General features: G+C 38.9%; 1 protein-coding gene across 1 annotated transcript in view; it reads left to right on the forward strand.

Moving 5' to 3' along the window:
- Window positions 1-22,223, forward strand: part of DDX10 (DEAD-box helicase 10) — a 155,195-nt gene that overhangs the window by 127,430 nt on the left and 5,542 nt on the right. The window contains exon 17 of the mRNA XM_005482551.3: window positions 14,690-14,823. Coding sequence (XP_005482608.2) covers window positions 14,690-14,823 — 134 coding nt within the window. The remainder of the gene's footprint in view (window positions 1-14,689; window positions 14,824-22,223) is intronic.

Consider the following 22,223-nt stretch of genomic DNA (forward strand, 5'->3'; position numbering starts at 1 on the left):
GGCAAGAGCAGTGGCACATATTGAGTGAATTCCTTAGACTTTTTTTTTACTTGGGGCTGGAGCAGAGATTTGAGCAGATTTTCCACTTTTGTCATGCTAGTTGCTTGCCTGCTTGACAGTCCTTCCTCTCTCTTATCTGAAGGGCTTTTAAAAAGAGAAACAGTAGAAAGTTAAAAAAAAATTTCAGTGTATACATGATGTGAAGATGGTACACACTTTTATTCCAGTAACTGTAAATAAGTCAGGTTTCTACTGCTCTCTGTATCTCTTGCTGGAAACATCACCTTTGTGTTGAGAGGTATTTCCAAAGGTGTTTTTCAGGCCATATTATTACACTGAGGGCATCAGAATTTCAACAGCTTTGTCACTTATTTGGCAATGAACCAGACAAACTGTCAGATGTGTGTGGATTACAATTGAAAGTGTAGCTATGGATTATGGTGGCTTCTTAAAAGCAAGAAGTGTTTTTGTAAATGTGTTATCCTTTCCAGTTAGAATACTGTATAGCCATCTTAGCTTTTCCTTAATTGACTGCCAGTGTTTTTATGGCACTATTCCCTGAATTATGACAGTAAATTTTGCTTATCACAGTGTCAGTCCAGCAAAATAGAAAAAACATGGTACTCAAGGTCAGTAATAGATTTTACTCTCATTTGGAGAGTCAAATTGCAAAGGTATAGAAGATGCTGGTGCAATGCTTGAAAAAATCTCAAGGCCCTGGATACATGTGGATACAGAAGGGCATCTTCTGTAGTACACATGAAGGAGAGAATAGAGGCTGTAACTTATATTTTACTGTTTTGCCTGAAATGTTCTGAGCTCTTACTTTGGATGAGGATTCTTTGGAACTCTTCAGGGAAGTCAGACCACTTGAAATTTTGATGCATTCTTATTGTTTGTGAAGCATCCCTATGAGTCATCTTTTCTGGGAATGGTTTTTAAAAGGCAGTGGGATAGATTACACAGGAGTATTCTTTATAGTCATCAGACAGTATCTAGTAGTTTGAGGAACAACTGGAATTTTTTGTAATTTTTGGCCATTGTGTATCTATTTTGTAAGTTTATTCATGTGTCCTGTCTTGTAGCTTTGAAAGCTATTTAAAATGAAAAATTCTGTCCTAATGCATTATTACAGGTAAGGCCTTGACTTTATGGAAACTCTTTTTAAATGCATTTTTGAAAGGAGAGCTTGAATGTAGTTTTACTTTTTTTTTTTTAATATCTGATGATAAACTTTTATTTTATCAAAAGAAGTAGAAAGTATTAATTTGGACAGTAACAGGCTGGGTTTTTCCAAATCAAAATCTTCTTGTATTATGTGTTCTTGTACAAAAAATATTTTCAAGTAGCTTAATAGTAGTAATAGTTGTCTCTGAACAATAGTACTGATTTATTAGCTGAAAATGGTCTAAAAAAGTAATTAAAATGATTCATACCAATGGCATGTATTTCCATGGTCAGGTGATTAGAGAGGCTGTCAAAACCTGTATCAGTATCAGTAAAGTGCATTTAAAAGAATGAGGATGAGATACATTGGTTTGACTTCTGTGATCAGGTCATTAAGTTACAACTAAAGTTAAAAGCAAGTTATTTGTTTATTCTTCACATTAACAGAGTGGAGATACATTCCAGTGTTAAATTTTGCTTGTGACTTTCTGCTTTCTCTGGAAACTGAAGTGGGAATATATTGTGAGGAGAACTTGGAAGTCTTTTAGACATACATCAGGGGTACCTTTTGCTCTTGGGTTCAGGATTCAGCCTGTCACCAGATATTTTATATATCTGTTTCTTTCCATCTGAATCATGAGGACTGAGGGTTTCTTTTTGTTTTGCTCTGTAATTAGAGGAACAGAATCCTCTGAAAATATCCCTCGAAAAATTCTTAGCTTTCATGAGAACTAGGAAAAATCTTTCTGAGGCGTTTCATGGCTGTGTTTTCTGGTACTTGTGCAGGATCTGAGGTTTTGCCTTGTAAAGTTTTGCTAAGTGTTCCAGCATGTGGCAGCAAGGCTGTTGTGGAGTGCCTCTCTGTGCCTTCCTTTCCTGCATCAGTTGAATTTCGATACTATCTAGATTTTGTTTCAAGCAATTGAGTTATTTCTACATAATAAAAGATAAAGATGTTGTTGCTGCAGTGGCACTTCTGACATGGTACTGCTTGTAAATATTCTTGCTCTGGTTGTGATACTCAGTGTTTCAGTGGTATCAGAGTTTAACTAAAAAATACAACCAGTTGCATCATATATTCTGTACTTTAATCTCAATTACCTGAAATCAGGATTGGAGTAGGTGTTCTAATTTCTCACTTTTCCAATTATATATGCATGTATAAAATCAGACAAGAAAAAACTGAAATGGTTAATCCTGATACTATTTTTGTATATGGGTAGGTGATTTCATGTTGATGTTAAAAGACCTAGCACTTTGAAATGGTTTATTTCCTCTGTAGTTGTCACCTTGCCTATTTAAATTCAGCTCCAGTTGAAAAGAATGCACAACCATCAGTCTTCAGGGTAGCACTTTATAGAAATAAAGAGAAAACATAGTTGTTAAGCAAGTGGCTTGATGTAAATACATTTAGTTGAAGGTGTTGCTCTGGCCTCCAGTCATCCAAATTATGTCCTGAATAATTTTTTAACACATTAAACTGTTTTCTGCATGTGCCCTTATGGCAGCTTTGTTAATTATAACTGCACTAAAATAATTGTACGCTGATAGCAGTTTTAAATTTATTTTACTTACATGAGGTGTTCATAAAAAACCTGCTCTGTAGTATATTTCTTGGAGTGTTGCAACGTTATAAATTAAAAAATATTTCAGCTGATTCTTGTAGCTGCCTCTTCAGTGGGGCACAGTGGACTTCCTAGCAGAGAAGCTTGAACCTGACACCGCTGACTAGGTCACGGGGTGTCTGACAAAGGCTTAAGATTTCTTAAGATAAAGTAAAATATCCTTATATTGTAAACATATTTTTGAGTCTCAAATCACAGACCATTTAATAGGGGTGATTTAATTTAAAGTTAAATTTAATTAGTGTGCAGCTAGAAACATTTAGACAACAGAAAAGCACAGGTCTCCTCTGTCCAAGGTGCTTTCAAAGAAAGAATAGTTGGAAGCACAGCCTGTCTCAGATATTTCAAAATTTACAAATAATCTGTGCCCTCTGTTACCCATTGATCTCATTTATCAGCTTGTGGTCACTGGAAGCAGTATTTGGAGTGCTAAAATGGATTGCCAGCAAGGTGCTGAAGCTCTCAAAGAAACTGATCACGTTCAGCAGTGGTGCCTCTTCATCACAACTGTGAAGAGGAGTTAGGGAACAGTGATTTGAATTATGCCTTTAAGAAAAGGCATCTACAAATTACTTTTTAATATTTTTTTTTTACTTATACATAATGTATAAAGCAGGATTCTATACTTATTTAATAAAAATAGACTTAATACAAAAGCAAGTTTAATTAAAACTCATAACTGGAGATGTCAGAATGCTGATCATAGGTCTGAATATACTTCTTTCTAAATTTAGTTATATATTCTGAATTTCATGATGGATATTATGTACTCAGTGCTTTGGGAAGTCATGCATAATGTAACAAGGATATTCAGTTAACAGTACCTCTAGCAAATGTTCTCTGTGCTAATGTTGTATGCCAAGTACAATGTGATATAACAAATTATTTATTTATTTTCAATAGATCATTAAATTTTATCCTCAAAATTTTGTGAATTTGCAAGAACTTAAAAAGGAAGCGTAAGCCATTTAAGATACATGTGTGAGGAGATAGGTTTGTGGGTGCAATCAAATCATAATTGGATTTTATAATCAGGTTGCTCTTCTGAGGCAGAAATAATTTTAGCGACTCCATAACGCTGAAATCCTACACTTCTCTGTGGCAAAGACTTGTAGTCCTGAAGAAAGAAAAAGTCCTCCTTTGAAAATAAAATGTTCTCCTTGCAAAGACGTGTGACTGTGCAGAGAACCAGGCACTTATGGCCCACCATTTCTCAGTGGAGAAATTCTGCAGTGTCTCTGAAATCAGTTTAAAAGTTGCAGTTCTTTTGCTGGATTGTCTTTATCTAATATAACAGATGCAAAATGTTTCTAAGGAAAAAAAGTATTGGCTTTTATATTAGGTCAAAAATTGAAGGATTACGCAAATCTAAATCACTCACCAGAAGTAGTGGAGAAAGTAACATTTGAATATAATTCTCTTTTTGGAGTGTGTTATGGTTTCTCCCTTCAGATTTTCATCAAGACTGAAATACTAAGGAGCAATGACTCTAACTGATCCTTGAGGGTGGGTCTCAGGGAGGAATTAACGTGGCCACGGGAAGCCCTGCCTGACCACTCGGCAGTTCAGGAAATACTGAGCACAATAAGTTTAAGCACTGATTTTTGCCAGAGGTGGAACACCCCAGTAAAGCAATGTGTGGCAGTGTTATCTACACTCCAGCCAGTGGCTGCTGTTCCCTGTACTTCCTGATGGTTGGAAAATGGTAATTGCAAACGGATTGTGTAACACCAGAAGGTTGGAAGAGCAGTTGAGATGTTTGCACTGGAGTTCAGAATGGGCGGTAGAGTTAGGCTAAAATTACTTTTCCTGACAGCTTTCTAAGCATGTTATGATCTATTTTCAAATCAGAGAGATTAATATTTATCCTTCTTGTTTTCATTTCCTTCACATATTCTATATATGTTGCCGATATTTGGGGGAGTGGGAGAAAAAACCATCTTATATTTATTAATAACATGATAGGTAAAAATCACCAACTTAATAATAAAAGAGTTATTAAAATACATATTTTAAATTGTTAGGTACATTTTTTATTTTTGAGAACTTTAAAATGGTGGCTAAAATGAAAATATTAAGGAATGACCTATGAAAAAATTTGCTAGAAAAATCTAAAAAATTATTCAAGAAATCAAGTTGCTGATTAAGTTTCAGATAGAGATGTGATTTTGAGATCAGTCAGTAACAGAGAAAACTAACTGCTGTTTCATCTCAACTTGTATCCTTTCCTCATTCCGAAATACTTTATTTATTTGATAAGTTAAATTCAAGGTGTCATCAAAAGTTGAAAAACATATTAGGATTTGAGGAACTAGTTATCTTTGTTTATTCTAACCATCCTCTTTCAGCTGGTGAATGTAAATTGGGTTTGTCTTTTAGCCGTACCAAAATCTCATAAGATACGATGCTTAGAAGTAGTACATTTTGCTAGCAGCAGAGAATGTAGACATAAATGTTAAACTTACAATACAGCATCTGCTTGGATCAACTTAATTTTGCCTACATGTATGTGTTGTATTTAAGATGGTCATATTTAACTATTAAATTTTAAATAATATGCATGCAATATACATATTTTAGAAAATAATTAAAATTCTGGTTGGAATCAGTTTCAATTTCAGATGGAATAGGAATCAGCTTGACACTAACGGTGATTAAAAATGAGTAATAATCAATTGGCAGAAAAGTGATGGTTCCTCTATCATTTGCTAATGCAAAAGGAAAAACTAGGAATTTAAATTATTAGCATAAAATAGTGGTACACATTTTGTGTTAAGTCCAGTGTAAAACAACTGTGCCCCAGAATACTGGCATTAAAAAAAAAAAGTAGCAGTGATTACATGTGAAACAAACTGTGAGAATTAAAAAATTCCCGATTTTAATGGGGTTTATAATTAGTGATTCAAATCACTAGTTTAAATTGATTCCCCTGATGTTGCTGTCTCTGATTCCTTGAGAAACTGATGTAAAATAGCGTTGCTTTAGTGCATATGAAGGGGGGAAGTTTGTACCTGCCTGTGCAGTGTTAATGACATTATGTCTAACCATACCTAAGTTTGATCATTCAGACAGTTTTACCAAAAGGTAATTTTCAGGGAGTTAGAGAGAGCCACGTTTCACAAAAGCTGTCCCCACAGGAGCTAAATGCCAAGGTAATCAATCATGCAGCGTACTGCTTCCTGTTGTTATGGATATAGTACATTATTTATGCAGTATAAAGATTTTTTAGATGTTGTTGAAATGAACAGGCTAGCACATGACTACTCTAGGTTGTAATAAGTTACATGAGCTGCAAATTGCAATTTCATATGTTAAAATTTGTATAGATGCCTTTATAGCTTGCAGCAAGTTAGAGACTGATTTGCTGTAAGTGTGGACTTCTGGGGAGCAGCAAAAATTCTGTTAAAAGTCTGTAGTATTTCAATTGCATCTGCAGATGAGTATTTGTATACCACTTGTATGTCTTCCTGAATCCAAGAGTTGTTACTCAGTCACTGGAAATAGGGTAAAACTTTATGGCAGCAGTACAAAACCCAAAGACTGTTTGAGAGATAGCACAGTTTAGGTTCTTCAGCAAGCCATTGAATGGGATATAATTAGGCACAGGCTTTTGATGGAAAGTTGTCTCAGTTTTCAATTTTTCCCTCACTGCATTGTTCCAAACATTTTGGTTTTGCTGAGAACAAGGTAGTTCTTCAGATTCATTTAATAAGCTGTTGTATTTGTATGAGAAGCCGTAAAAGACTGATAGAAAACAGAACAGTGGTGGAAAAAATAATGGCTTCCATGAAATGAGGGTGACCTGCTTCCCTTCTCTCTCTCAGATATTTTGGTTGGTTTTAAGGGAAATTTGTAGTCATACCTGTAGAGTGATTTTCAAATTGTGATCATTACCCCTCTGTGGCTGAAGAATTCTGAAGCTGAGAGAGTTCCTGGGTTATTGGCAAAGCGCTGCTGTTCCTTACCATGCCTTGATATATTTCATTACTGTTACCTACATATTTTTTGAGCCCATGCAAACTCCTGAATACTTCAGTGAAACATTCATGGCTTTGGTAAAGAGAAGAGGTGCCTTTGTATATTCCACCATGCATTTTCTAGTTCTGTTGATTTCATTCCACTATACCTGGAACTTCTTCCTCTGTTTTTCTATGTTCTTTGCAGAGATGCAATCAGCTCTTGTGCCATTCTCATGCCTTCTTATTCTCCCCATTTCCTACTCTCTTCCATTTTAAAAATAGCTTTAGCCAGCTCTTCTCTCCCTTTTGTCTCCATTTTTCATCACTGTCATCTCCATCAGATCTCCTCCTGGTAGTCTTCCTCTCTTAGGCCCTCTCACTTTTCCCTTGCAATTCTTCCCTGTTTGTCTTTGATTCCCACTTCCAGACTGGTCTTTTGTACTTTTTGAGCTGCCACATTTCTTCATGCCCTTCTGTTAATTTGCAACGTACACATGTTTCAGTTCTACTCAACAAACATTAATCAGCCTTCCTCTCACTTGTTGGTCATTCACTTGGCCTTTCATACCCACTCCAGTTTTAGAGGGTTTGCAAATGTGACCACACTCTGTTCTGGTGTCTCTCTTCTCTAGTAGCTCCTCCTTTATAATTTCTGGAATCTTAAAATATTCAGTCTCCTTCTCTCCTTCTGTGATGATGTTTTGCACAGCCTTTTGCTTTTTTTCCCTTCTCTTACTCATGGAGTAAAATACAAATTCGTGTCTGTACTCAGGAGTCTTAATTCAGTTTTTCTACTCCAGCTGTACCTTTCTGCCTAAATTAAAATCTCAGCTGACGGATTTCATGGATTAGGCAATGCTAAAGAAAAAAGTTCAAGCTTCTTTGCTACCTTCATTCACAGTCACTCTATGTACGACCACTTAATCTCACTTCAGCCTATGCCTTAGCATTGCCATGGTCACTTTCTAGTGCTTATCTAAGTCCTTCCTAATTCTCCATTTGTCTTTTCTTTTACCACAGATGACAAATGTGTTCTCTCCTTTCTGAAAGTTCTCCTGTAGATTCTCCCTATACTAGTGTTCCCCAAGCCTGCTGCACATATATTATGACATTTTACTCCATTTTACTCATTCCTAGAGTAACACTAACTCAGCAATTATTCTTAATTTGGGTTGAAGTTTCTGCTTTCAAGTTGCTTTACATTATTTTAGACCTGAAAATTTGTTTCTTTTAATTAGTTGGTCTAAAAGATCTTGCTTCATATAAATCTTTCATGTTCTTCATACTTGTCATTTTAAAGACAGGCCTGTCATACTTTTTCATGTAGATAAAATTGTTATCAGGAGATATTATAATTTTCTGTCTGCTGATGGATGGCTGCCAGTCTACCTCAGAATCTTTTTCAATTTCTTCATTGAGGTTCCCCTGTGCAGAAATGCTTGTGGAAATACCAGAGAGCAGGTCTCTCTGCTGTGTCATGCCCGTTGCTCAAATCTTCCCCAGGCAGCTTGCTTCCTTGTCATTCATCAGTCTGGATTCATCTGTTCTCTTGTGGCTTCTACATAGAGCTTACACTTTTTGTGCCAGCAGTTGTCTTTTGCAAAGTGTTGTAGACAGAGATTCATGGCTTAAGGTGAATTCAACAACAACAAAAGTGATTAATAATAAATGACCCTACAATTCTGCAGCATCAGCCAGTGCTTTCTGATTTACTTGTTAGTTGTTTTGAAATTGGAACAAATATGAAGCTGTTGCAGCTGCCACATAGGTCTGGAACAAAGGCACACCAGGTCTTGTTCTCACAGCAAGCAATTGAGTCAGTACCGTGAGCTGCGATGCCTCTTCCGTGTTTCTTTTCCTCAGTTCATGTCAAACCACCAGAAGGAGCTAAAATAACTTTCACTGCCTGGAATTAATTTGATTTCTATTTTTCTCCCTGTAAGTGTGCTATTTTATATGCGTATTTTGTACAAGCATTTAGAGTAAGTGACTTCAGCAGTACAGTGAAAGCATTAAAGTGGTGTCGTTGGACAGACACTTAAAGGCAGTGTGGCTCTTTGTTGTGTACTGAATACAAATCACTTGTTTCAAGAAAAGAGCAGAACTAACCAGTTTACAGAATTACGTGACTTAAAAGGCTTCCTTTCTAATTATTTCATGTCAGTGCTGCTGTTGGTCTGTTCCTTTTTGAAAAATACCCATCACTAAGCAAAGAGTGGTTCCTGCCTGCAGTCTCTGCTGTGAGCAGTGCTGGTGGTGGGACACTGCTGTGTCGCAGCAGGGCTGCAGCTCCTCCAGGCTTGTGCAAAAGTGCTGGAAAGTGATACAGAGAAGATTCTCTCATGTGGGTGCCATCTCTGGGCATATGCTGAGATTCCCTGGAGAAGGTGGATGTGTTGAAATGTTTGAACAGAGACGCTACTTTGGAGACTTTGTGTATTTGAGCTGACAGCCATGACTGCTGTGAACCTGAAAGTGGACAGAAAGGAGGACTGTAAAGACAGTCCAAGGGTTATGTGCTGTGAATATAAGTTCAAAAACATTGTTTGTTTGGTTGGGGGTTTTTTGGTTTTTTTTTGTTTTTGTTTTTTTGTTTTTGTTTTTTTTTTACATGGCCATAGACTTTTGGACTAGTATGCTGGCATGTCTAATTCTCTCAGAGTTCAGTAATTTCTTTTAACACTGCTACTTTCCAGAATGTAATGTATTTCAGTGTGTAATTTGTTTCTAGTGCTACCTACCTAGCAACTTAGTTTCTTTTCTGTTGTATTTTCATGTCTGTAACATTAATTACATTTAAGTAACAGTGTAGTTCTTTTATCCTGATGCTAGTCTTCCCTATTGCTAAAATCACGTTGATAATTGTGGCTAATAACAACTTGAAGAAGCTTGTCTTTACCATAAGTATTCTACATGTGTCATAGAAGAACAAATTAGAAAAGGAGAAGTGTAAGGTCTAGTTTTGAAACATATCCATTATACTTGAAATCCAAATACATTAAAACAAAAGGTCTCTGAGTAGATTTAGAACTTCTCACCAATTTCTATGAGTTTTGTGTTTTCAGTGCTTCTGAACTGTGCCTGTGGTGGGAGCCATTTCCAGAAAAAATTGCTTTGCTATAGTTACACAGGAATTTGAATGTCAGAATATATGCATCAATATCTGGTAGTTTGGAACACAGGCTTACCCATTCACTGACCATAAAATGTGGGACATTTAGGAAAGACAAGAAAGAAAATTAAGTATTCTCAATGTGCATTATGTGAGAGCACTGGTAAAAGTAAGATTCTGCTGGCTAAACGAGGCATATTGTATTGTTTGAGATCTCTGATGGCTAAAAAGAAATAAAAGATGACTGCATGAAATTGAACCTTGATGTGACTGCTAGTGATCAGGAAAGGTGAATGATTGAATATGAAGCTAAGAGTTACTTGTCCCTTCTAGTGAAAACCAAGAATCAATTTCTCTGAAGTGTTGTAAAAACCAGGAAATATGACTGACTCATTCCAGAGACCAAAGATCAGTGCGATTGTCTTAGTGTAAGGATTGTGTCTGGCTGACTAACCTGGAACCTTGGTTTCCCCAGTTTTTGGCTACCAGCCTCTCTGGCCAGAGCCGTGAACGTGGATGCACCTTAGATGGTCCAGAGGGGAGCTGTGAGTTTTGGCACAGCTTGGACAGCTCTGTGTTTGTCAGACTATGTGTAGTTTGCTCCTCTGGCTCCCAGTCAGTTTTCAGTTTATGCTAAGGCTTTTGTCTTGATCTTCAAAACAACTGTTGGATCAAACACCCTAGCAACATCAAAGGCTGTATTTCATTTTTGAACTGCCAGAAAAGCTGTATTCCTCTGGGGCAATGTAGATAATGAAGTATCAGAGCAATCATTCATCAGCTGGGGACAGTGTGATGGGCTGGGGTACAGGCTATGAAAAAACCCAAACCTGTGAGGTGATCAGGTGAATCCACAGTAATACATTTTAAAGGAAGTGCTATAAAACCTCTCTGTATGTATTAATGGGTTCCATCCTAAACATGATGCAAAAGCACTTTCTGTTTTCATCTAAAAAATAATTGTCAAAAAGAAGAAAATTGAGAAAATTTGGAATGCTGTCAGATCTTACAAGATACTTCATTTTTAAACATCCTGTTGTATGAGCCATAATATGCTAAACTTCTGAAAGTTGTGTACCTGTGTTGGGTAACCTCCTAGCAGTGTTTAGAACTTAGCTTTTCTTGGCATTACAATCACAGTCATCACTTATTGGGAGAGGCACAGTAGCAAAAACTAAAGGGTGGCATAGCTCAAAACGGACAGACTCAAGTAGGATCAAATTCTAAACAAACCTTAAGAGTTTTGTTTCCAGCTAATTAGAAATATTCTCCCACTGTGCTTTGTAAAGTACTGTCTACAGAACTGATAGTGCTTAAGCAATTATTTCTCTCCTCTCACCTGGTTGCTAGAAACTGATAAATTGCCTAAAGTCTTCAACATCAAAAGTACAACTCTAGACAATTTAATTGGAGAGAAACAAACTTCTTAAACTAGAAAAAAAAACTTCTTAAATTAGATATAAATTTAATACCATAATAAATATGTATTTTAGAAATGAAATATAAAGACAGTATTTTTCTATCTACAGGTCTTCATGAAGTGTTTTTCAGTTCTCTTTTTTTTTTTTCTTCTGATGATAGTCAGATAATTGCCACCCGAGTGCCTATTGCCTGGTAGAAATAGATATCATTCTGGCTTTTTTGAATATGCAAGTCCCTTGGGTGCCTTAGGTGCATCAGTTTCTTGATTTTACGTTTCTCCTAGCCTGCCTAACTCATTTACCTGAGCTCCATCAGCCGTTCAGGCCCCCTTAGGAGGAGGGGAAGTTGTCATTACATCTTGTAACAAAGACAGAAGATGAATTGGAGGTATTCTGTTGATAAACATGGCAAAAGCTCTAGAGGAGCCTGTCCTGTCTGTGTCACAGGGTGTATGTTTTCAAAGTGACTTCAGTAAGGTCAAATGTGATTGTTGGCTTGGTACAATGTGGAGTGTTGATGGCAACAAGGTTTCCAAAACTTCCAGCACAGAAATTTTGCTGAATTTTTCTGAAATGTTGAGTTTGTGGAAGAAGAATCTCTTCTTCAGAGAGACTGTGTGAATGCAGAAATGATTGCATCTCAGTGTCATGTTTAAACTGAAAGTCTTTGTGCAGGTTTCTGTGGAGCTAGAATTACAAAATACATGGCCTGGTGTGGTACAAAGAGAGAGAGCTTGTCATCCCTGAGCAGAGTCAAAAGATGATTGCCACTGAATTCAGTTCTCCTGGCCAGCCTGATTTGATGTCTTTGATGTCAAGCATGGCAAGTTTCTTTCCACAGCTGAGCTTCACAATAAGTACACACTCCAGTGTGGGTGTTGCATTGGAGCCAGCCGTAGACATGAAGTACAGGCCATCAAAATCTCTTCTTCTAAACTCTTTTGATGGTGATTGCCTTAGGATAGTCTAGTCCTGAGTCTGTAAATTGCATCCTAGTTGTGTCTGAAGAACTTTTACATGTGTCATTTTGAACTATGATTTTACTTCTTTTCTCCAGCTCTTGTGGTGAATAATGTGAAGTCACAAGATTTCTTCTTTTTGACTGGCTGATATAAATTTGAAGTGAGAGAGGAAAAATAATGAGTTTCTGTTGTTCAGCTGTGGATGATAAATGTTCCTGCTCAGGTTCTTAACATTTTCAGGGTCTTAGAAATATTTTAATGAATATGTAAGCAGTGATACTTACAAGAAATACAGCCTCATGATTCCTGATGAGTGAAAGAGGCATCTTTGCCAATTATTTCTTTTGCTGTATCAAGCATTATGTTTAACACTTCTCTGCATCTTTTCTGCTGGACAAAATTAATATGAATGTGTAATTTAAATGAGGGTTTGGTCTGTGTGTCATAATGGAGAATATTAATGAACAGCCCCAAGTTTTAAAAGATGACTGCCAATAAATGTTAGTAGTACAGAACTCTGTTGCATGGTGTCACGCATACGTATTAGAAATCCATTATTTCATATAACAGCTTTTAATGCTACTTCTCTTTCTCTTTTCTTTTCAATATAAGATTGGTATGCACCAGCTATATCAAAAGAATAGGTGCAATTGGAAGGACAAGTAAAGAGCAAATATTTAATGTTGTAAGAAATTAAAATAAGGTATAATTTAATGCAGAACGATTTTCAAATGAGAAAATTCATTAGCAAAAAGGTGACCTTCAAAATAGTTTTCTGTGGAGTTAGTAATGCTCTGTAAGATTGTACAAAGAGATGAACTTGAAGACTTTTTTTGTAAGCAAAAACCCTGCAAAACCAAAACCAACTTTCTTGTGAAGTGGTACCTGAAGTTCCCAAGACTCAACATGCTTTTCTGTTGGTGGTTGTTACCTTAGGTAGCTTACAGTGCTGGAGTCTGACGATGCTTTTAGTAATTTTATACACCCAGCTATATATATATACTTTCACTGGTATTTAAAATAGTGAAGAACAAAGTGTGTGTTCACTATGTTTTTCTTCTGCCTTCCTCTGCCAGATTGCAAATCTGGCTTTTGTCCCTTTCTTCTACTTGCTTTCAGTACACTGCAGAAGTATCACTAGTCAAGCAAGAGTGGACTCTTGCAGTGGTGACTAATCTTACCCTTCACCAGCTCATTGCCTTTCACTCACTGTATATGCAGATATAAAAGAGACCATTGATATGGTTTCTGTTTGACTTTTAAATTTATTTTTATTGCAGGAAGGTGCATCCACATAAAGACTGTTCTTTAAAAACTTGGTGATAGAAATGGTGAAAAAGCAAAGCAAAAATTAACTTTAAATATATAATGATGTGAAGTTATTCATAGAATGAAAGATCATTTAAATGAGTACTGTTTTAGAAACTCAGCTGTGTGCATGTTGATTAGATATATAAACAAAAGGTAGCAATGTCTTTAATTATAATTTCTTGGAATTCATTTTTGCTTTCCAGCATAAATATGCATGGACCTCGGGTTTACGTTGCTTAGAAATGCCTGTAAGCTTGCTGTCTGCATTTCTGTCTGCATATAGAATTGCATGTGCTCCAGCGTATCTGGTTCTTTGTGCCTACTAGCAAAAATTTACAAAAGTGGTACCATCAGTTCAGGATTAAGTGGAGCAGAACCTGTATCTGCAAAATTAGCCACCTTTTTCATATTACCCAGGACTTCTGTGGAGCAGCATCTTCTGTGCTCTCTTTGTTAAGGAATTAGTGAGGCACTGCCACACCCTGGGGAAACTTGCCAATGCCATCAGCCCATCTGAGATGTGCTGGGGGACAGAGGGAAGCTGAGTCCTGGAGAGGAGGGATGAGGGGATCTAGGAAGACACCTGAAGAACATGGATCTCTTGCAGAGGATGGGTGAAACTCCCATAGAGCAGTTAATTCAGCTTAAGCAGCTTTTTGGTTTTTAGCTGCAAGGACACCCAGTTGAGTTTTAAATCAGACTATTTCATTAAATCCACCTAACAGCAGTGATTTATGTGCCCACCTGTGAGTGTCTCTTTGCCAGTGTGTTTCTGAGGGACAGTAAAGCTGCATATTACTTGTACACTTGCTCTCAGATGGCTGTTGATTAGTTGCTGCCCAGATCTCTCCTAGATTTTGTAGATTTAAGATTACAATATTGGAAAGTAGAATTTGAGCATAAATCCTTGTGCTTCCTTTTTTAATAATGTTTCTTCAGCCTTTAACAAACAGCCTTGGAGGAGAGCACTGATGATGACAGAAATTATTCTCTTTTCCTGGCTATGATCCTGGTGGTGTTTGACTGCATTTGGGGGCAGTGGTTTTTGTTGCAGCCTCCATATTAAAGGGGTTATGACAAGTAACATGGACTTGTTTTCTTGTCTAGTAACTCTCCATTTGTCACCTCACAGGCTGAAGAGGAAACAGTGGCCTTTCTTGATCACAGTGGAAGTGAAGAAGAGTTTGATCCAAGCACTCTCCCAGATCCTGATAAATTCAAAGACTCTGATGCAGAGCAGGATTCAGAAAGTGAAGACAGCTATAAGTATGCACCATCTTGCATGTTAATTTTAAAATGATATTTTTTATGAACTGTTTTGTTTACATGTTAGGAATTGGTCTTACAGTCCTCTTTCTCATGGGATTTAGTATTTGACTTACAAAAGTTTGTGTGTTAGGTGCCGAACAGAGCTGAGCTAAAGGCTATTATTTTCTTTTGTGAAGTTGTATAAGAATGATTTTTGAGTCCATATTGAAGGGATCTTGTTGAGGCTGTTTCACACGCAAAAATCTTGACTAATACCCTGGAAGTTTCATGTGTTTCTGTGGTGGGTTTACCCTCTCTGGATGCCCAGTGCCCACCAAAGCCACTCTATCACTGACCTCCTCAGCTGGACAGGGAAGAGGAAATGTAGTGAACAGCTCAGGGATTGAGATAACACCAGGAGAGATTCCTCACCAGCTACTGTCATGGGTGAAGCAGACTTGACTTGTGAAGAAATGAATTTATTTATTGCCAATCACATGACAGTAGGGTAATGAGAAATAAACCCAAATCTTAAAACACCTTTTCTCCACATCTCTCTTCTTCCCAGGATTAACTTACAATTTCTTTTACATCCTCATCCTCAGCAGCACAGAAGGATGGGGAATGGAGGTTGCAGTCAGTTCATCACACGTTATTTCTGCCACTCCTTTCTCCTCGGGAGAGGATCCTTTCCCTGCTCCCATGTGGGGGTCTCTCCCACAGGAGACTTCTTCCACAATCATCTTCAACTCTTTCCTGTAGGCTGCAATTCTTTATGAACTATTCCAGTGTGGATCCCTTCCATGGCATACAGTCCTTCAGGAGCAGGTTCCTCCAGTGTGGCCTCAAGTCCTGCCAGCAAATGTGAACGTGCTCCAGCATGGGCTCCTCTCTCCGCTGGGCCACAGGTCCTGCCAGGAGCCTGCTCCAGTGCGGGCTTCCCAAGGGATCACAGCCTTCTGGGGCTGCAGGGGCACAGCTGCCTCACCATGGGCTGTGCCATGGGCTGTGCCATGGGCTGTGGGGCAATCTCAGCTCTGGCACCTGGGGCACCTCCTGCCCCTCCTTCTGCACTGACCTGGGGGTCTGCAGGGCTGTTCCTCTCACGTGTTCTCACTGCTCTCCCTGGCTGCTTTTGCACTGTTTATTTTCCTTAACTATGCTATCCCAGAGGCACTCCCACTATCACTGATGGGCTCAGCCTTGGCCAGTGGTGCATCTGTCCTGTTTCAGAAATGCATTTCTCTTCTGTCACATTGCAGGTTCTTTTTGGGTGGAAGGAAAAATGTTGGAGTAATTTAAGGATTTCATGATCCCTTTGCACCTGTGCTGTATTAAATAAATTTGTGCAGGGTAAAACTTGATAAGTTCTATGATTCAGTATTGTTCAGACTCTTCAAGAGTCAAGTGAACTGGACTCTGAGTAGAAGTAAATGTATAATAATAAATTAAATTAATTCAATTCAATGTTTATAATTCAATGAAGCAGAAGAATTTGTTTCATGTAGCAAAAAAAAACCCCACAGGGTGAGAATGAGGATCTGTACTTGATACCAGCATACTGTGGGAAGATGAAGGGATACAACATGAAATCCTGTGTTGTTCACTGCAACAAGGCGGCCACTTGTGTTTTTCTGACAAACAATGTATCATGTAACAGATTGAGAAGGATGATCTTGACACCTAAATGGGAGCATAGATGTCTAAGTTCATAAAGCTCTTGCTTTTCACATCTGAATCGGGTGAATCCTGGGGCTAGATTGTCCTTCCATGTGTGTCACTGTGTGTTGTGGAGTCAGTATGGAGGACTGGGTGGGGGACATGGATTTGAGGACTAGATAGTCCTCAGTTAACAGGCTGGTGGCCATGTCCCTTGGAGCCTGTTCACCAGTGAATGCCAGTAGAACTGACAAGGATGGGGAAAAGCATTGCTTTTTCTGAGCAGCAGTAAATCTCTTCTTTGTGTGAGGGGAGTATGTATTCATACATCACATTTTGTATTGATCCTTTCCTCAGAATGTCAGCTAGACTCAAGATTAGCTGCACTTTAAGAATAAAAGTTGACAGAGATGGACAGATTTTTGGCAGTGGTAGTAAGTGCAGACTTTTGTTGGATCAGTGGCTGATCTGGCCCACCTAGAGTCAGGTCATGCGCTCTTAAGGAGAGCAAGGACTCAAAGAAAGTCAAGGTCCTTGATAATCTTCCCTTCTTGTGGAGTAGATTAGGAAAGAAAGAACATACACTGAAACCAGGGAGGTTTCCTTTAGTGTATCTCTAGACATACCTACACTGAGCATCACAGCTGCCTTTGGAGCTGGAGAACAGACCACTACACACGATGAAGAAATGTGGTTTCATCAGCACTGCTTACTGGAAACAGTCCTTGGCCTGTCTTACTGCACCAAAATACTGAGACATTGCCCAGAAGAGCTTTAGTTGGCACCATGTGAAGCTGCAGCAGTTGTGGGCAATCTCATGCCAGTACTTGTGCCTGCACCATGGCCAAATCCATTTAGCCTGTAACAACATGACTGATACTCCCTGGGCAGGCCATGGCCAGCACAGGATTATCCATCACGTGCTGCACGGTCACCAGAGTCATCAGTGGTGCTGCCTTCCAACACACCCCACTGAGGCACCCATAGAAATAGAAAAGCTGTTTGAGACCTGCTCCAAATTCAGCTTTCCTGCTCAGTGTGGATAGACATGTCCACATGGTGAGGTGCTCTGAGCACCCTGTAGAAGACTTTTGAGAAAGATACAGTGAAGGAAATTAATTTGAGGGTGTTAAATCAACAGTCATGCCTCATGCAGCTCTCTTAGAATTGCTATTGAGTTGTATGATAAGTTGCTTTTGGGGCTGGGAAATACTGACCTAATGATTTTAACAAAAACAAATCAGCTGAGAGTAGCAGACAGTGAAATTGGGCTTTGAGATAAGAAAGCACAACTCAGTGCTGTTTTATATTTCCAAAATCCAGAGATTTTGCTCAAAGAGTTGGATTAAAATAGAAATATATTGGGCTACACTAGCTGCTCCTTGCTTTAAGGTGGGGGGGAAAAGCTTCTAAAAGGGATAATTCATAGTAAGTATGAGACCTAGAGTGTCTTCCTTCAAGAGTCTTTAAAGGGAGACTATCTGTCCATGGTTTCAGAAGTCAAAATCTTCTCTCTGTCCTCCCACAGAATTTTTTTAAACTGGGGAAGCTGTACAAATCATGAATTAAATTTGCCTTTGCATAAAAATTCCCTTCCAGCCATACCTCTATAAGCAGAGTAATTAATGACTTCAAGCATGTAATATGAGATTAATTTTTGTATATCTAGCCACATTCATCATATTTGGTTTAAGGCTATCAAATGTAAATTGTTAATGAGGTGAAAAATCTAAGAATATAGAACAGGGTGAAAGAAAAGCAGCTGGATTTCTTAAATATTCATTTTGCAGTCAGATTGAGGTTTTGGTATTTCTAATTCTTCAGCTTCTTTAAATAAAAGTATTGAGGAAGAGCAAAGTTCCGATTGACCTCATAATTATCTTCTTTAAATCTTTAATGGGTGCAACTGATCACATTAACTCCTAGATCAGCATGGAGAAGATCTTGGACATGAGAGGAAACATCTTCGTTCTGGTACTGTTTTGTTTGTGACTTTATGGACAGTCACCAGGTGACAACTATGCAAGTTAGTAGTCCATGCTACTTTGCTGTGTGCCTTCCTGTATTTATGAAGTTTATGGTCAAATTGCAGTTTCTTACAGCTTCTTCTTTCAGCAGGATGCTGATGTTGACCTGCTAAGTTTTGTGTCATTCTTGATGAGGTTGACATTACATTGTCTTTTGAGATGATTTATCAGCAAATCATGGTGCTCCTTCTGAAATGGATTATTCAGGTCATATCTGTGACTTTGTGAAGGCCAGAACTTAATGTTGTGATGGCTAGAAAAGCACCATAGGAGAGACATTATAAAAGGTCTCAGTTTAGAAGCCATGGTCATTCTGATTAGCTGAAGAATTGGACACTGAGATATTGAATTGCTCTTGATAGAGGCTTATATATTCAGTTTTAGAGGTGTTTTGATTTATATCGGTGGAATGGCCAGTAAGGGAATCATAGAATCATTTAGGGTGAAAAAGACCTTTAAGATCAAACTGTTAACCCAGCACTGCCAAGTCCCACTAAACCATGTCCCTCAGTGCCACATCACAAGTCTTTTAAAAACCTTCAGGAATGGTGACTTCACCACCTCCCTGGGTAACCTGTTCCAGGACTTGACAGCAAGCCTTTTGGTGAAGAAATATTTCCTGTTATCCAATCTAAACCTCTTCTGGTGCAATTTGAGGTTGTTTCCTCTTGTCCCTGTCACTTGTTGCCTGGCAGAAGAGGCTGACCCCACCTGGCTGCACCCTCCTGTCAGGCAGCTGCAGAGAGTGCTGAGGTCCCCCTGAGCCTCCTTTTCTCCAGGCTGAGCACCCCCAGCTCCCTCAGCTGCCCCTCACAGCACTTGTGCTCCAGACCCTTCCCCAGCTCCGCTGCCCTTCCCTGGACACGTTCCAGCCCCTCAATGTCTCTCTGGCACTGAGGGGCCCAGAACTGAGCACAGGATTGGAGCTGTGGCCTCAGCAGTGCTGGGTACAGGGGGACGGTCCCTGCCCTGCTCCTGCTGGCCACACCTGGCTGAGCCAGGCCAGGATGCCATCGGCCTTCTGGGCCACCTGGGCACACTCTGGATCATGTTCAGCTGCTGTTTGCCAGCACCCCCAGGTCCTTTTCCACTGGGCAGCTTCCCAGGCACTGCCCCCAGCCTGCAGCACTGCCTGGGGCTGTTGTGACCTCAGTGCAGGACCCGACCTTGGCCTTGCTGAACCTCCTAGAGGTGTCCTCAGCCTATTCATCCAGCCTGTCCAGATCTAGAAAATAACACAGCACAATATATTTTAATTACCATTTTTATGTGCTGTAGCATTCTGACAGCAAGTAAGGAAGAAGCTGCACTGGGCTTTATGGAAGGGACTGCAGTAATTAATCTTCATTAGGATTGCTGCCATGGCCTTGTGAATTAAAATTTATTACATGGAAAAAGTTTTGGGCACGGCATGTTTGATTAGCAAAATGCCAATATTTATGGGATAAATTATTCCTAACTTTTCTGAACTGTATTTTACTAGCAGATTCATTCGTTATTCCTGTACATTTCTTTGGGAAAGAGCTTGTGTGCTTTGTTGCAGCCTGGAAGCTTGACTCATGGCCTGTAGTTCAGTGGCGAGGGTGGTTTGTTTCCAGAGGAATGCTGGTAATCCTATGCTCCAAAGCATTCTCTGATAAATGTTAAGTGAAGCAGAGCCTGTCTAGAGATCTTGCCAGGATCACGTTGTTTAAACAACAGCTACTTGGCTGTGTGACTGCACATTTCAAATGGCTGATTCTCAAGCATTTAAAATCTAAATGTTACAGCTTGTTAAGACATTGCTTAAAGCCCAGAAGCAAGTTAAATACTAACAATTAAAGCTTTCTATTTTCCCCTGGTATTACCTGAAAACATACTTGTGAGTTTATTTTGTGGTAGTTTAGAATTTGAGTTTCTTGGTGTATAGCTGTCAGGGTCATAGTTTGATCCCATTTCCCAGATGCCATTCAGATACACTGGTGTTTGTTTTAGGGACAGGATTCATAAATTGAACTTCAATGTTTGAGTAATAAATATTTTCTACCAAATGATAGCATCTTACTTAGGTGTTACAGCTGAGCAAATGGTGGCCGCAGAAATTACTGTGCCTGTTGATAAGTTGGCCATTGATAGCTCCTCACCTGTGTAAACACAAAGTAAATCCTTTCATCAGGCAGCCTCAGACTGCATGGACTGTTCAGGCAGCTGAAAAGCTTAATTTCGCCAGATGATAAAAAAAAGAAATTGTAAGGCAGATGCACATGCCACTTTTGAAATGTAATTAGTAGAAGACAAAAGGATGCACTGACCTTGGTTTGGATCTGAATTGGGGATTGCTTTCTAACTGAGTTGTTCTGCTAGAAAATAATTTACCGTAGCAAAACTTTTGTTGGCAATTTGTGAGGATTAGCTGGTAGTACATCAGTTTGTGTGTTTGTGAGGAATGAGGGGCCATTTATGTCCATGGAAATGATAAAAGGACTGGGTCTACAGGGTGACAGTTAATGGAGACTGAGGAGGAATTCATTTGACAGTAAGTGCAGAAGTTATTCCCTTATAGATGCTTTTGCACACTGAGTCCTTTCACATGTGCAGTAGAGTGTTATGCCTGTTACAGTCCTCCAAAGAGCTTTCTGTCCATACAGCTAGGGAAAAGCACCCTGAATGAGCACAGGATATCTCTGAGCATCGTGATGCCACATATTTTTCATCTCCCTTTTAAAATTGCCACTATCACCACTTGTAAAAGCCACAACTCTGAGTAGTCCTTAAGAGCCCCTTTCCACACCACCCAAACCAGTGCTGGTAAAAATCCATCCTGGAGTAACAGGGAGGGGGGTTGGACTTCTGTTCTTCAAAGGTCCCTTTCAACCCAAATCATTCTGTGGACAGTCAGTCTGTCTTTCTTCTGCATCTCAGAATTAGGAACATCTTACTCACACATTTCACATGATTCTCTGTTTACCGGCCGAAGCTGTTGTTAACAAATACTGTTTTGCATCTACTTTTTGTGTATCATGAAAACACAACTATTTTGCTTTCTTCACTGCATGTTTCTTTTGCTGCTTCCTCTGTTATACATTCCTCTTTATTCACTTCTCCACTTCACAGCCCAGCTGGGGTCAAATTATTTTGAAAATACACTTGCCTGTGTGTAGATGCATCTTCTGTTTACACTGCTAATCAAGCTGCACAATCCCTCAGTAATAGTAAGGAGCAGCTTGACTCAGCAGAATCATCCCACAAAACTTATGATGAAAATTATTCATAATTGTGTTGATGTGCTTTTGTTTGTGGAAAAAGCTGAGGAATCTCACAGTTCAGTTCCTTCCGAACGTGTTTTATATTTAAATGTTTTACCTTATAGATATCTATGCCTAAGGTCTCTGAAACTCCGTAAGTGATTATAATTTTTGGTGTTTAAAGTCTGCTGTTTTATAGCTTGTAGGTACAAATGCATAGCTTGTGATGTTTCTGCAGGGTTTTAATTACTAAGATGTTTTTAACTAATGTCCTAGATGAAGCATTAGTCATTTATGAATGCAAACTGGGCTTCAGAGTCCATTCAAAGACTGGAAATAATTGGCTCTTTTGCAAACAAGCTAAAATGCTTTAACTTAACGAGGCCTTTCTTGAGCTTTTAAAGTGAACCCCTGCAGTCTGTCCTGATCAAAGTGAACACCATGGAACTCCAGCCCAGACCCACACTGTCCACTTGGAAAAGTGAGAATTCTTTCTGCTTCAGTGTAT

Source organism: Zonotrichia albicollis, chromosome 2 (genome assembly GCF_047830755.1).
Source record: "Zonotrichia albicollis isolate bZonAlb1 chromosome 2, bZonAlb1.hap1, whole genome shotgun sequence".
NCBI lineage: Eukaryota > Metazoa > Chordata > Aves > Passeriformes > Passerellidae > Zonotrichia > Zonotrichia albicollis.